We start from the raw sequence: 14,991 nt of genomic DNA, 5'->3' as shown, positions 1-14,991 counted from the left end.
ATCTTCTATTTATATTGCTATTCTTCTCTTTGGCAGATTTTCAAATGACCTCATTAACAATACAGATCAGTTGTTCAATAGTTTGTGTTAAGAGTGTAGCTGGTATAGTAGTGATAGAAAAAAAAAGAAAGCCCCACTTAAAGACACCCTTTCCTTATGTAGGAGATGGAATTTTTCAAACCAAGCTGTGGTGCTTCCACAGATGCTCTTGTCTTAAGAAAGGGTAAAGCCTTCCTCCTTACACTCTATTGCGTGGAGTCTTTACTTGTGAGTGTGACTTGTAGAAGGAGCTACCTCAGTAAGACTGGCAACTAGGGAAGCAGTGGGCAACAGCAGCTGCTCACCAGGGCTTACTCCCTGACTCTGCTTGGAGGTCAGGCAGTCATCACACATAGATTATTTCTCACACTTACAAAAGTTACTACTTACATAAACATTGTTAAAAACAATTTAATGCAACACTTCAGCCTGGAAAAAGTAAATACTTTATATCTTAACTACCTATTCATTTTTGTCAGTTGGTTAAGTGGTTGAAAATTAAAAATGGGTTTCCATCCCTCAATAAGAGAACTTATAAAATTCTACTGTTTTCCAAACAGTGCTTGTGTGAGCAAGTATTTTCACTTTATTCATGTTTTAAAACAAAATACTGGGATGGAACACCTCAATACAGAAGCAGATTTAAAACTTTATTTGCTTGGTGTTAAGCCAAATATTTCAAACTTTTGTTCAAAAGACAAATTCCAAACATCAAAATTAGGTTTATATATGATTGTTAGATTATGTTAAACATCTTCCAAGTTGCATTTCACTAAATGCTTATATTCAAAAAAATTGTAAAATAAATTTCTTCTTTTTTTTGGCTAGGCAATGGGGGTTAAGTGACTTGCCCAGGGTCACAGAGAAGAAATTTCTTAAATATCAAAGATAGTAACATGAAATTTGCTGCATTAGTTCTTTTAATTCTTACAGCATCAGAAGAATTAATGGGGGGGGGGAATGTAAAGGAAGGAGGTCTAGCAGTACCAGATCTTAAGTAATAATAATAATCTCGGTAATTATCAAAATTATCTGGTACTGGCAAAGACATAGAAAAGTGGATCAGAGTAGATGTGCAACACACAGTAGTAAACGATTATAGTAACGTTGTGATTGACAAATGTACAGACTTACGCTTTTGGGATAAAAATTTATGATCTGGTAAAAATTACTGGGAAAATTGGAAAGCAGTCTGGAAGAAACTAGGTATAAACCAGTATCTTACACTATTTCTCAAGTTAAGGTCAAAACAGCTATATAACCTAGACATAAAGGGAGATCTCATGAGTAAATCAGAAGAACATGGAACATATTATCTATTAGACTTATGGATAAGAATCTGTGAAGAAACAAGAGCTAGAGCATTGTGAGATATAAAATGGATAATTCTGACTAAACTTAAAAGGATTTGTACTAATAAAACCAAAGTAGTCAAGATTAGAAGGAATGCAGAAAGTTAGGAGGGAAATGGTATAGTTTCTTAGATAAAGGTCTTATGTCTCAAATATATAAAGGACTTTGTCAAATTAATAAGAATAAGTCATTCCCCAATTGATAAATAGTCAAAAGATATGAACAAGAAGTTTTTAGATTAAGAAATCAAAGCTATATATTTTCATATGAAAAAAATGCTCAATCATTATTGATTAGAGAAATGCAAACTCACACTTATCAGATTGGCTAAAATAATAGAAGAGAAAAATCACATTCATTGGAGGGCATGTGGAAAAACTGGGTTAATACACTGCTGATGGAACTGTCAACTGATCCGTTTTGGAGAGCAATCCGGAATTACACCCAAAGAGTTATAAAACTGTTCATCTTTTGACTCAGCAATACCATATTAGGTCTGTTTCCCAAGGTGATCAGGGATAAAGGAAAAGAAGCAGTATGTTCTAAAATATTTATAGCAACTCTTTGTAGTGGCAAAAAACTGGAAAACAAGAGGATGCTCATCATTTGGGAATTAAGTTGTATGATTGTGATGGAATACTACTGTGCTATAAGAAATGATGAGGTTGATTTTAGAAAAAACATGGAAAGACTTGCATGAAATAATGAAGAGTGAAATAAACAGAGCCAAGAGAACACTGTATACAGGTAACAGCAATATTATTTGAAGAATAACTGAATGACTAAGCTATTCTTAGCTATTCTAAGTATTCAAATCTACTACAAAGGACCTAGGAAGATGCTATCTACCATCAGAGAAAGAACTGATGAAAGAGAAGAGAGAGAGAGAGAGAGAAAGAGAAATAGTGGCCTTCCCTAGTCTGGGGTGGGGATGGAGGGAAGGAAACAATTTGGAACTTAAAATGTAACAAAATTTTTAAAATTATTATAGCATTCCCTACATAAAATATTCATAACTGCTTCATAATTAAGTTTTATAATTTTACATTTAGAGTTTTCATAATTAGCCTTAGAATAATTATGAAGTAGAATAAAAATTTTACAATTACAAAATGTAAACTTAAATTTGGAACTTTGGGAGGCAAAAGTTATTATAGCTATTACAGGCTTTTAGTGAATAAATCTAAAAGAATAAAAATTATAACACCACTCGGTAACTTGTTACAAAAGAAAATAATGGTAGTGCCACTATAATGTGCAAAACAACATCAATTTTGAGTCACCTGGACAAATTTCGAATCGGGGATCATCTGATGCTTTACAATTGGCTTGTATGTTTTGTTGCTTACTGCAATTGAACATAAAGGATCTTATATGAAAGTACCATAGCTATACTTTTCTATTTCAGTAATTTTAGTAAACTAGTTTCCACAAAAATGTTTTAACACTTTAATCAAGAAAGATTTTGGATAAACCTGAAATTTAACAGTCACATTTAATTGTCATAAATGTTTATTATCTCATTTGTTAAAATGTGAAAATATCTCTTCATGATGAATACATAACCAGTCTGATGAGAAAATCCACTACAGCAGCTCAAGATAATAACATTATTACTGCACTGTTTAAGAAAATAGTAATATAAAAGCCCTAGAAAGACATGAAAATGACTGAAACAAAGTGAGGAAGCAAAAACAGTAAAACAATGTACACAATAATGTAAATGGAAAGAACCAAAGAAACTGAAATGCTGTGAAATGATAATGTCAAAGCTGAGCCCCAAAAAATGAGAATGTAACTCCTCCTTTCTTTGAAGAGTTGGGGGATTATGGGTGTAGAATACTGAATATCAAGCTTTCTTCTATATTGGTATATTCTGCCAAACAATTCTGTTTCTACTCTTCTTTGGTACCAGGGAAGGCTCTCTGGTGACAGATGGGGAATGAGATGTATTTAGAAAAGAAAGAGTAATAGAAATTTAAAATCCACTATGAGGTGAATTTAATAGGTGAATGAATTCCAAGCACGTGGGATAGGAATGGAAACCACATGGTCAGATCTACAGTTTAGAACATTTGTAGGAGAACTAAAACACCCTACCTTCTTTGAAGGTGACCATCCGCGACAATCATTATTTTATGCTTAACTTTTAGAGGATCTGTACACTAAGAAAACTTTACTAATTAAAAAAATATTTTATATAGGGCTTTGAGGCTTATGAAGCATTTGACACATCCTAAAATCTTTAACATAATTTGATGATCTTGTGCAGTAGGCAATACAATTTATTTCATTTCTATTTTATAGAGAAAGAAAATCAAGCTCAAGTAACTTGATAAAACTGATATTCCTAGTTAGAAGAAGAGATAAGTTTCAAGCCTAAGTCTATCCCACAATATCCATGACATGTGTCACCTACCTTCTACTTTTGGGCTTCTAGTGATCAGACTTAAAACTCAAGAGGTCACCAACTCTTTCTGCTTATAAATCAGTTATCTTGTCACTATACCATGTCACCACAAATAATTCACTTAAAAAGCTAGCAGTCAGTGGTGCTTTGGTTTTCAAAATGCCTGTACTGTATCTTGGCATCTGAATCTTCAACTTCTGGTAAAGGCCAATGTGCTACAGTGGACTGGAAATCAAGTAATCTGGGTTCTAATCCTAGCTAGGCCACTAACTAGCTGTGTGATCTGGGGCATACCATAATCTCTTCAGATTGGTCAATTAATCTGTAAAATGAGGGGAGTGAATTAAATAACCAGAGATAATGCTTTTGGATTCAAATGACAAGACCACTAATTCTAAATGAGAGTGTCTGCTCTTGGCCTTAGCTTTATGCCCTTTGTAATGTTTGTTGCTGATAGGGGAAAGGTAGAGCCCCATAGAAGCAGCAGAGGAAAAAACAAAAACTAAGACCTGGGAAGTTCTTATAATCATCGAATAGATTTCTAAAGGGAGAGAAAAATCATTTGGGGTTGGAGTGGTCAGTAAGATAAGAAAATATGACTAAGAGAGGGTAAAAATCTGGAGAGGTACAGAAGAGGGAGTACTGTTTCATTATGATGCTGGAGATGACTAAACAAATGATAAATGCTTATTGCCTTGCTTTGAATGAAAAAATGTAAGTAAACAGCATGGATGGAGAAAGGCACAGGTAAACCGCTTGATTAGATCAGAAAAGTTTTGTATAGGGAAGTCCTAAACAACAATGGGAAGTCAGATGACCTTGAATTCCAGTCTAAGGGTCTTAAGACTTCCAAACTACAGGTCAAAAGAGTGAATGACAAGGTCAAAGCAAAGTTTTATACAAATTAATCTGGCCAAATCAGATAAAAGACAGGTGGAAAGTGATGAGGAACCTAGATTAACACACTAGTAAGAGTGGAAAAAGGATAAGTGCCAGTCATTCCAAACAATCAACCAGACATGGTGGCTGGAGGGGAAGGACCAAAAAAGAACAAGAGGTTTTGAAGCTGTTATGATATAGGCTATTTTGGTGAGGAGATCAGTCTGTTATTAAAAGGCTTTTTTTTCTGGAAAAGTTCTCATCTTGTCAATGGATTTACATGTATACTTACATTTTTAAAATTAATTTCCTTTATTATGTTGAGTTTGAGGTGAGGCTGGACTGTGTAAGTAGCCATTAGAAATATGAGATTAGTGTTCAATAATGAGATTAGAGTGTAGAGATGGGAGTCTAAAATAGCACACATACTCAGCTTACAAAAAATGATATCCCAAGTGAGGTAGGTAAACCAAGTATTATAATCCTCATTTGAGAAATGAGGAGAATGTCCACAAGTCACTCAGTTAATAAGGGTGTTGAACTAGAATTTGCAAGATTCCTTCCAAATCTCAATTCTAAGATAAACTATGACGGTTGGAGCTTCCCTCTTCTGACCTTCCATTCAGTGCTCTTTTTATTCACACTACCATACACTTGCTTATAGGTGAGATTATAAGAATAGAAAAAAATCAAAGCAGCATTTTGAGGTCAAAAAAAGGAGGAACACTTCAATAATAAAGCTAAACAATCAAGATGGCTATGGGAAAGCAGTGACTTGCTTGAGCTCTCCCTCAAACCCCTCCAAATACCTATAAAAAATGGCTCCAAACAAATTCTAAAGCAGCTGAACCCACAAAAAAAAACCCAGCAAAACAAATTTCCAGACAAGACAACCTGGATGGCTGACTGGAAAGGTATATCACACCGGGCGGGGAGAGGAGCGCAGTTTGGTGAGCAGGCCCGCAGTGAACCTGGAGGCGGCTTCAGACTTCTCAACCTACTAACGCCAAAGACAACTTAGAAGGTCAGTGGGAAAAGTCTGTGACTGAGGTGAGAGAAGGAGCTAGGTCTCAGCCGCCCCAAGGGTAGCGGCTGTCTCCTGAGCTTCTGGCCCACAGACTGAGAGGGAATCGAGTGGCTGATCAGAGGGGGATTGCAGGGATCTCTTTGCCAGTGCGGAGGCAGGAATCTCTTGCCTTGCCCGGGCTTGGATCTGGGTCACAGTTCTGAGGGGTAGTCCTGGGTTGCCGAGGAGCACTGATGTGCTGGAGCTTGTTGTGCCTGTGGAGAGAAACACCTCACCCCTTATCACACCACCTTGGAAGAACTGAAAATCTACAGGTCCCTATAAGTATCTCTGAAAACAGCTGTACAAACCCCCGAAGCTTGGGCCAGTACATTTTCCACATTGGAAGCAGACTCTTTCCTTAACAAAGAGTTTAAAACTCAAGTAGTTGGTTGGGATCATGGGCAAGCAGCACAAAAAGAGTCAGACTATATTATCTTACTTTGGAGACAAAGAAGATCAAAACATACAACCAAAAGAAGAAAACGAAGTCAAAACTCCTACATCCAAAGCCTCAAGAAAAATATGAATCAGTCCCAGGCCTTGGAAGAGCTCAAAAGGGATTTTCAGAAGCAAGTAAAAGAAGTAGAGGAAAAACTGGGAAGAGAAATGAGAGTGATGCAAGAAAACCATGAAAAGCAAATTAACAGCTTGCTAAAGGAGACCCAAAAAAATACTGAAGAAAATAACACCTTAAAAATGAGCCTAACCCAAATGGCAGAAGAGGTCCAAAAAGCCAATGAGGAGAAAAATGCCCTCGAAAAAGCAAAATTGACCAAATGGAAAAGGAAGTCCAAAAGATTACTGAAGAAAATAACTTCCTTAAAAACTAGAATAGAGCAATTGGAAGCTAGTGACTTTATGAGAAATCAACACTGTAAAATAAATCCAAAAAGAATGAAAAATTAGAAAACAATGTGAAATATCTCATTGGAAAAACAACTGACCTGGAAAACAGATCCAGGAGAGAGAATTTAAAAATTGGACTATCTGAAAGCCATGATCAAAAAAAGAGCCTAGATATCATCTTTCAAGAAATGATCAAGGAAAACTGCCCTGATATTTTAGAACCAGAGGGCAAAACAGAAATTGAAAGAATCCACCAATCTCCTCCTGAAAGAGATCCCCAAAGGAAAACTCCTAGGAATGTTGTAGCCAAAATTCCAGAGTTTCCAGGTCAAGGAGAAAATATTACAAGCAGCCAGAAAGAAACAATTCAAGTATTGTGGAAACACAATCAGGATGACACCAGATTTAACAGCTTCTACATTAAGGGACCGCAGGGCATGGAATATGATATTCTGGAGGGCAAAGGAGATAGAATTACAACCAAGAATCACCTACCCAGCAAAACTGAGTATAATTCTTCAGGGGAAAAAATGGTCATTCAGTGAAACAGAGGACTTTCAAGCATTCTTGATGAAAAGACCAGAGCCAAAAAGAAAATTTGACTTTCCAACACAAGACTCAAGTGGAACATGAAGATATAAACAGGAAAGAGAAATCATAAGAGACTTATTAAGGTTGAACTCTTTACATTCGTGTTTGGAAAGATGATATTTGTAACTCATGAGACCTTATCAGTATTAAGGTAGTTGGAAGGAAAAAATTATATGTGCATATATAGATAGATAGATAGATAGATAGATAGATAGATAATAGATAGATAGATACAGGGCACAATGTGAGTTGAAGATGAAGGGGTCATATCTGAAGAATAAAATTAAGGGGTGAGAGAGGATTACACTAGGAGAAGGAGAAAGGAAGAGGTAGAAAGGGGTAAATTATCTCACAAAAAACAAAAAAGGCTCTTACAGTGGAGAGGAAAGGGGGGAAGGTGAGAGGGAATGAGTGAATCTTATTCTCATAGGATTTGACTTAAGGAGGGAATAACATACACACTCAATTGGGTATGGAAATCTGTCTTACCCTACAGGAAAATAGGAGGGGAAGGGGACAAGAGAGCAGGGGGATGATAGAGAGGTGGGCAGATTGGGAAAGAGGGTAATCAGAAGCAAATACTTCTGAGGAGGTTCAGGGTCAAAAGAAAGAATAGAATAAATGGTGGGTCAGGGTAAGATTAAGGGAAATAGAGTTAGTTTTTCCACAGCATGTCTACTATGGAAGTGTTCTGCATAACTGCACATGTATAGCCTATACTGAGTTGTTTGCCTTTTCAATGAGGGTGAGTGGGGAGGGAGGAAGGGAGAAAATTTGGAACCAAAAGTTTTAAAGACACATTTAAAAAAAAAAAAAAAGTTTTCACATGCAACTGGGAAATAAGAAATATAAGAAATGGGTTACAGAAATCTATCCTGCCCTACAGAAAAACAGAAGGGGAAGGGGATAAGAGAAGGGGGGAAGAAATAGAAGGGAAAGCAGACTAGGGGAAGGGGTATTCAGAATGCATGCCATCTTGGGGTGGGGGGAGGGGCAAGTTGGGGTGAAAATTTGGAACTCAAAATCTTGTGGAAGTAAATGTTGAAAACTAAAAATAAATTAATTAAAAAAAAAAGCGAAACAATCTCAAGCAAAATAATGCATGAGATATGAAGGGGATGTGACACCTTGGCAGAAATGAGAAGTCTGAGTGTGAAATATCTAATATATTTTCATGTATTTATTACATTTTCTGATTTTCTCTTTTCTTTATTTCTTTCAAGAAATAATCTTTATTCCTTGGGATGAACTCTCTCGGTGAGGGGAGAGGGATACAAGGGGAAATTTAGGGGATTAAAAAATATAACAAAAATTTAATTTTTAAAGAAAGGGAATGAAGGGGACCTAGCACTGCCAGATCTCAAACTAATAGCGAATAATAATAGCTAACATTTATATAGTACCTACTACATGCCAAGCATTATACTGCTTCATAACTCATCTTATCTTCACAACGACCCTAGGCAGGAAGTATTGTTATTATCCCCATTTTACAGTTAGGGGAAACTGAAGTAAACAAGTGTTAAGTGAGTGGGGGTCACACAGTTATTAAGTGTCTGAGGTCATATTTGAACTTAGGTCTTTTTGACTTCAGACCCTGCACTCTTATTCTATGTACCACCTGTAACTATATTATAAAGGTATAATCAAACTACTTGGTATTAATTTAAAAGTTGGAAAAGTTGATCAAGGGAATGGAATAGGCAAAAAATGTCCAGCAGTGATCAAACATAGCAAAGTGTATCACAGACTCAAGCAAATCAACTACTAATGAAGGCAAAGAATTCTTGTTTTTTAAAAAACGCTGGAGTCACCTGTTAAACATTTAGCAGAAACTAGATTTATATTTTACACCATATAGCACAGTTAACTCCAAATAGACACATAACTTAAATAATTAAAAGGTCACATTAAAAAGTCAGCTAAGAGTGAAAGAAATACCTTCTAGAAATGCCTATAAGTCTTAAACAGGAATAGAAGTGATAAATTCTGAGTGAAAAGATAGAATGCTTTTACATTATGAAAATCAGTGCAGCTAGAATTAGAAGATAAAGTAAAAAGGGAAAAAATATTTGTAGCAAAAGAAATATTTTGGAGCCACTGACCAATAGAAAAGGGTTAAAAGGTTATGAACAGGCAGTCTTTAAAAGAAATGAAAGCAATCAGCAACCATATGAAGTAATTCTCCAAATTAAGAAAAATGTATATTAAAAACTTGAAGGTTTTATGTCAGACATGTTAGACTGGCAAAGATGAAAATGGCTAATGCTAGAAGGGATATGAGAAGATAGGATCACCAATGCACTGATGTTGGAGCTGAGGACTGGCAAAAAATTTCTGCAGAACACTTTGGAATTAAAGTTCGAGGAACCTCATGTGGCCTTTGACTCAGCAATAAACCTAGGCATATAATCCTGGTATTAAAGGTGAAAGACCCCATATATAATAAAATATTAAGAATCGCACATTATATAGTAGCAAAGAAATGAAGTAAAAAAGTAGGTGCCTATCACCTGGGGAATGGTGTGGCTGAACAAAAACTGGGGTATATCATAGTAAATTATTGAGTGATACGAAATGACAAACAGGAAGAAGCAGGAGGGAAAACTAAGACTTGTACAAACTGATACAGAATGAAATACGCAGAACTAAGAACAATGTATAGTATTAACAGTTAAAAAGGAAAATATTGAAAAATTTCAGAACTCTGAGCAATGCAATGACTGACAGTGACTTGAGAAGACTAATAGTGAAAAAATTTTTTTTTTTATTAAGGTGACAACTGTAGAATAAGGCATACATTTTCAGACATGGTCAGTGTGTTGATTTGTTTTGCTTGGCCACTGATTAAGTTTTTTATGAAATCTGTTGTGTGGGAGGAGTCATCAGGAAGTTACACAAAAGGAGTATCAATAAAATGTTAAAAAATTAAATTTTCTACTATTAATTTTATTTTATGAACAGACATAAAACTTGAACATTTCAATTCAAAGAACAGAAAAGAGGACTGCATATGAAACTTGTCACAATTTTTTAAAGTGTATGTTAAATTTAACATGATAGCAATAAAGATCCCTTCCTTGCCTGTTACCTTTTTTTTCTGTGTAGTCAATTAGTTTAGTTTCAGATTTTAAATGAATAAAAATAAATTCTCTCCATCTCCTCCAAGAAAAAAGAAAAAAACCTTTTAAACAAATATGTATAGTTGAGCAAACAAATCTTGTTGGCTTTGTCCATGAAATACGTCTCAACTTACGGCACCCTCAGAACAACACTTCTGTCAGGAGATGAGAAGCATGTTTCATTGCAGATCCTAAAATGTGGTCAATTAAAGTTAAGTCCTCCAAAGCTGTTAGTCTTTAAAATGTTTGTTGTTAGAGTGTAAATTGTTCTGCTTCTGCTCATTTCACTTTGCATCAGTTCATAAAAGCCTTCACACATTTTGCTTTGAAACCACTGCATTCCACTATTATTGCATTACCTTCATATACCATAACTTGTTCTGCCAACTAATAGACTCCCTTTATTTGTTCTCAGTTCTTTGCCACCACAAAAAGAGCTGCTATAGATATTTTTTATGGGTGGGTCCTTTTCTTCTTTCTCTGGTTTCTTTGGGATAGCAGCCTAGTACTTGTATCTGAGTCAAAGGTTACGCACAATTTAGCAACTTTATTGGCCTAGTTCCAACTGCTTTCAAGAACTCTTGTAAAATTTGTAAAAATTCTTGTACTGTTCATTAGTGATGATTATAGAATTATTAAGTGATAGTCTGTTAAGAGCTGAAAGCTACTACTAGCCCAAACCTCTCATTTTATATACAGATGGGGCAAAACAAGGGTTAAAGAAGGCATGACCTACTTCATTTAGGTTAGTCTCACCTAACTATTAAATATTTCTATATTTCCCATGATACTCAGTAAATATTTGACTTTAACTAAAGGGAAATACAGAAGACTCAATGAACGCCAAATTTAGGAGCTATTTTCATACATGAAAATGACACTGTTAATTTCACAGTTACAGGGCAGAGATTTAAAATTAGGTCTTCTGTTTACCTCAACCACTTACCACCTGTCTGATGTTGTGCAAATCATACACTCTGACTTAGTTTCCTGGACTGTAAAATGAAGGGTTTGGATTAGAGGATCACTAAATCCTATAATCTGATTCCAAATTCAATGTTTTTGTCCCCACTGCACCACAATGCCTCTTTTAAAGAAGCCAACATAGCGAAACATGAAACCAGGAGTCTATTCTACTCTGCTTTAGAATTGTATGCAATTTTTCAAGATTTATCTTTCTGATAATTTACATTATTAAAATTAGCTTCTTTTTCCAAAACAAATCAAAAAGAGGAAAGTGAGCTAAGATGAAATTAGACAAGATAATTGCTTCAGGAAGAAAAATTTCCCTAGGATTATAAATTATCCCAAATCACATAACTTACACAAGGAGTTGACTGTTTTGCCTAAGTTATATTTCACTTAATGAGATTATATATGATAAAGCAGAGCTTTAATAATTTCACGTGCTGAAACCTCTTTAAATTCTCTGTGTGTCCTTCTGAATACTTGTTTGATTAGTGGGTACTAGGTACAGAAAAGGAAAAAACAAGGTCAAGGTTCTCAACCCACCTTTAAAGTTATGTTCATATTTCATTTAAATTACAATCTGGGATTCACAATATAAGTGGTATCTGGCCTACCTGTCTGAAGTCCAAAGAACCCACCAATTTAGACCAGGAGACTTTATCTAGGTTGGTTTCCTTGCAATGTTCTTGCTCCCTTCATTAGGGACAAAGGGACAGAATGACAGGGTTTTATTTTTCCTCCTGTAAAGGGACTTATTTTAATGGGGTTGGATGTGGGAGAGGGAGGAGAAAAGAACTAAAACTTGAAAAAAGTAAGTTTGGTAGGAGAGTGGCTTTTTTTTTTTTTGAGTATGCATGTAATGAGAATAGCTGGAAATGTTGAAGATGTACTGTTTCTACGTGGGGGCGAGATATCATCCACCTAGATACCATCTAGTCTAACTCCCTCATTTTTCAGATAAGTAAAGGGTCACAGACTCATCCCAGATCACACACAGGTAGACTCAATATTTGAACCTCTGACTCCAAATGCATGACCTCTTTGCATGACACCAATCAACACTACAATTTTTAGAACATTTTAATTCTAGGTTCAGACAGGTTAGACCATGGAAGGCTGGTCATCTCCTGGTTAGGGATTCAAACAGTTTCACGAAAACATTTCTTTCTTTAAAAGCAGTTTTATTGACTAACACACTATTTGAAAAAAAGATAATTTTTTCCCCCTCAAAATTTAGTCATTAAAATTGCCCTTACAGTAGTCAGGATAAACCTTGAATAGGTAGACTGGCTGAATCACTACTGGGTGGTGAACTGGATACTGTTCATAACATAATGAATAAACTAAATGGATGTGTTAAAGCCACAGTTCATTTATTCCACTAAAAAGCTTCTTCATCCCTAAAACCAAGTTCAGTTATAATTTGGCACTATAACATCTGGCAGCTAGGTGGCGGTTCAAATCCTGCTTCAGACTCTAGCTGTGTGACCCTGGACTTGTCACTGAACCCTGTTTCCCCTCAGTTCCCTCATCTGTAAAATGAGCTGGAGAAGGAAAACATTCCAGTATTTTTGCCAAGAAAACCTCAAACGGGGTCACAAAGAGTTGGACACGACTGAACAACAAAAACACAAAAGTACAATGGGGAGTGGAGGGGAGGGACACTAGCAAATGTTTAGAATAATTATTAGCTAACATTTATATAGCATTAAGTCCTTTATAATTATCTGGTTTAATCCTCACAACAGGAAACTGAGGCAGACATAAGTTAAGTGACTTGCCCAGGATCACAATTATTAAGTGTCTGAGGTCGAATTTGAACTCAGGTCTTTGACTCCAGGCCCAGTGCTTTATCTACTGCCCCGAAACTACTAAACACAATTAGTAGTTTCTCCTCCAAAAATGGGAATTTAAAAATTATTTTCTTTTTGAAAAGCAGTAAACATTTTCCTTAATGTTGCTTTCACAATCTTTAAAGAAAAATACAAACAGAACACAAAGCACAATAAATGCAAAAAGCTTTCTAAAACTATAAAACATTCAAATATCTAAAAACATTTTGCTTTTAACTTTTAAAAATGTTTCAGATCTGATACCAAAAGCAACGTCAAGTTACCTGTTAAGATTCTCGTACTACACTGACCAAAACAAAAAACCAAAAACAATAAAACAAAAAACAAAAACAAAACCCCAACGCCACCACGGAGAAAGTGTATCTTCAACACTCACAGCTGTTCTCATTACATGCATACTTCAAAAAAAAAGCCTGTCCTACCAAACTTACTTTTTTCAAGGATTAGTTCCTTTTTCTCCTCCCTCTCCCACATCCAACCCCGTTAAAATAAGTCCCTTTACAGGAGGAAAAATAAAGCCCTGTCATTCTGTCCCTTTGTTGCAAGGAATCCAACCCAGGACACAGAAATAAATCTCAAAGCTCCAACCACGAAAACAAACGTCAAATCTAGCGCTGTTTAATCGTTTCAACCATTAAAGCAAAAACGAGCAAAATGAGGTGGTTTCCTCCTACGTCCTGCAATCAGAGACCCGGACAAAAGCCTCGGGCGAACAACCAGCGGGTGAGAAAGAACTCTAAGGATGCTGGCGTTCAGAGGAAAGTTGGAAGTAAAAATGCAGCGGGCAACTCGAGAGAGACTTTTCAAGTCCGGGTCCCCGCACGGAGAGGCCCGGGAGGGGCAGCGGGCGGTCCCGGGCATGCACTCCCGGCGTCGGCGGCGGGATCGCAAAGTCTCCAGTGCCCATCCAAGTTGCCTGCAGAGAAGCCGACACAGCGCAGTAGGCGCGCAGGGCCCTCCATGCATGTCACACGCCTGCACACAGACCCTCTCCCCTCCCTCTCCCTCCTCCCCTGCGGCGACATGACAGCAGGGTCGCCACACACCCACACACTCACACGCCGTGTGTCTCGTTCGTCCGCTCGCTCGCGTCCCCCGCCTCCCCGCCCCTTTTCTCCCCTCCCCCAGCTAGCGGCGCCGCGCGGCGCGGCGCGGCTCGGCCTCTCCAGGGCCTCGCGCGCGCGCGGCAGGAAAGGGGCTCGCTCACCTTGGGTGCTGTAGGGGGGGGTGGCGGAGATCGGGGAGCCAGGGGGCGCGGCGGCGGCGGGCGCGGCGGCGGGAGGGGGGGGCGTCTCGGCAGCCCCCAGGAGCGGGGCGGGCAGCATGAGGTAGCGCTGGGGGGCGGGCAGGCAGCGCTGGCAGAAGGAGTGCAGGCAGGGCAGCAGCTTGGGCGCCCGGCTCTGGATGTTCTGGTGACAGACGGCGCAAGTGTCCAACAGGTTGAGGCGGGCCGCCTCCCCGCCGCGCTCCGAGTCCGGGCCCTGCCGGCTCTCGGCCTCATTCTCCCCGCTCGGGACCGCGGCCGCCGGGGCCCCCGACGCCGCCGCGGCCGCAGCCGCCGCCACTGCCGCCACGGCTGCTTTCTCCACAGCCACCTCCATTGTCCTGTCCCTGCCGCTGCCGCTGCCGAGGGAAAAGGGGGAGCGCGGTCTCCGCCCGCCACCGCCTCCTCCTCCTTCCAACCACCGCCCCCGTCCTCCTCCTCCTTCTCCTCCTCCTCCTTCTCTGGACTGGGGGGGGGAGGAGCGGGAGGGAGGCGCAGAGGAAGCCGCCTCCCTGGTGGCCCGGCCGGAAGGAGGGAGAGGAGTCAGCGGGGACCGCTCGTCGCCGGCGGCGGGAAGCCTCGCCCTGGGCCGCCGC

General features: G+C 38.5%; 1 protein-coding gene across 2 annotated transcripts in view; it reads right to left on the bottom strand.

Annotated features, from left to right (window-relative positions):
* TRIM24 (tripartite motif containing 24) overlaps nt 1-14,732 on the bottom strand; it is a 106,732-nt gene extending 92,000 nt beyond the window's left edge. For both annotated transcript variants that reach the window (XM_027842315.1, XM_027842316.1), the window contains exon 1: nt 14,339-14,732. In XM_027842315.1, coding sequence (XP_027698116.1) covers nt 14,339-14,732 — 394 coding nt within the window. The remainder of the gene's footprint in view (nt 1-14,338) is intronic.
* Nucleotides 14,733-14,991: the final 259 nt, after the last annotated feature.

This window comes from Vombatus ursinus, unplaced genomic scaffold, assembly GCF_900497805.2.
Source record: "Vombatus ursinus unplaced genomic scaffold, bare-nosed wombat genome assembly UNPS02014870.1, whole genome shotgun sequence".
In the NCBI taxonomy this organism is placed as follows: Eukaryota; Metazoa; Chordata; class Mammalia; order Diprotodontia; family Vombatidae; genus Vombatus; species Vombatus ursinus.
The sequence above is the reverse complement of the archived record's forward strand: the minus strand, read 5'-3'. Positions and strand labels throughout refer to the sequence as shown.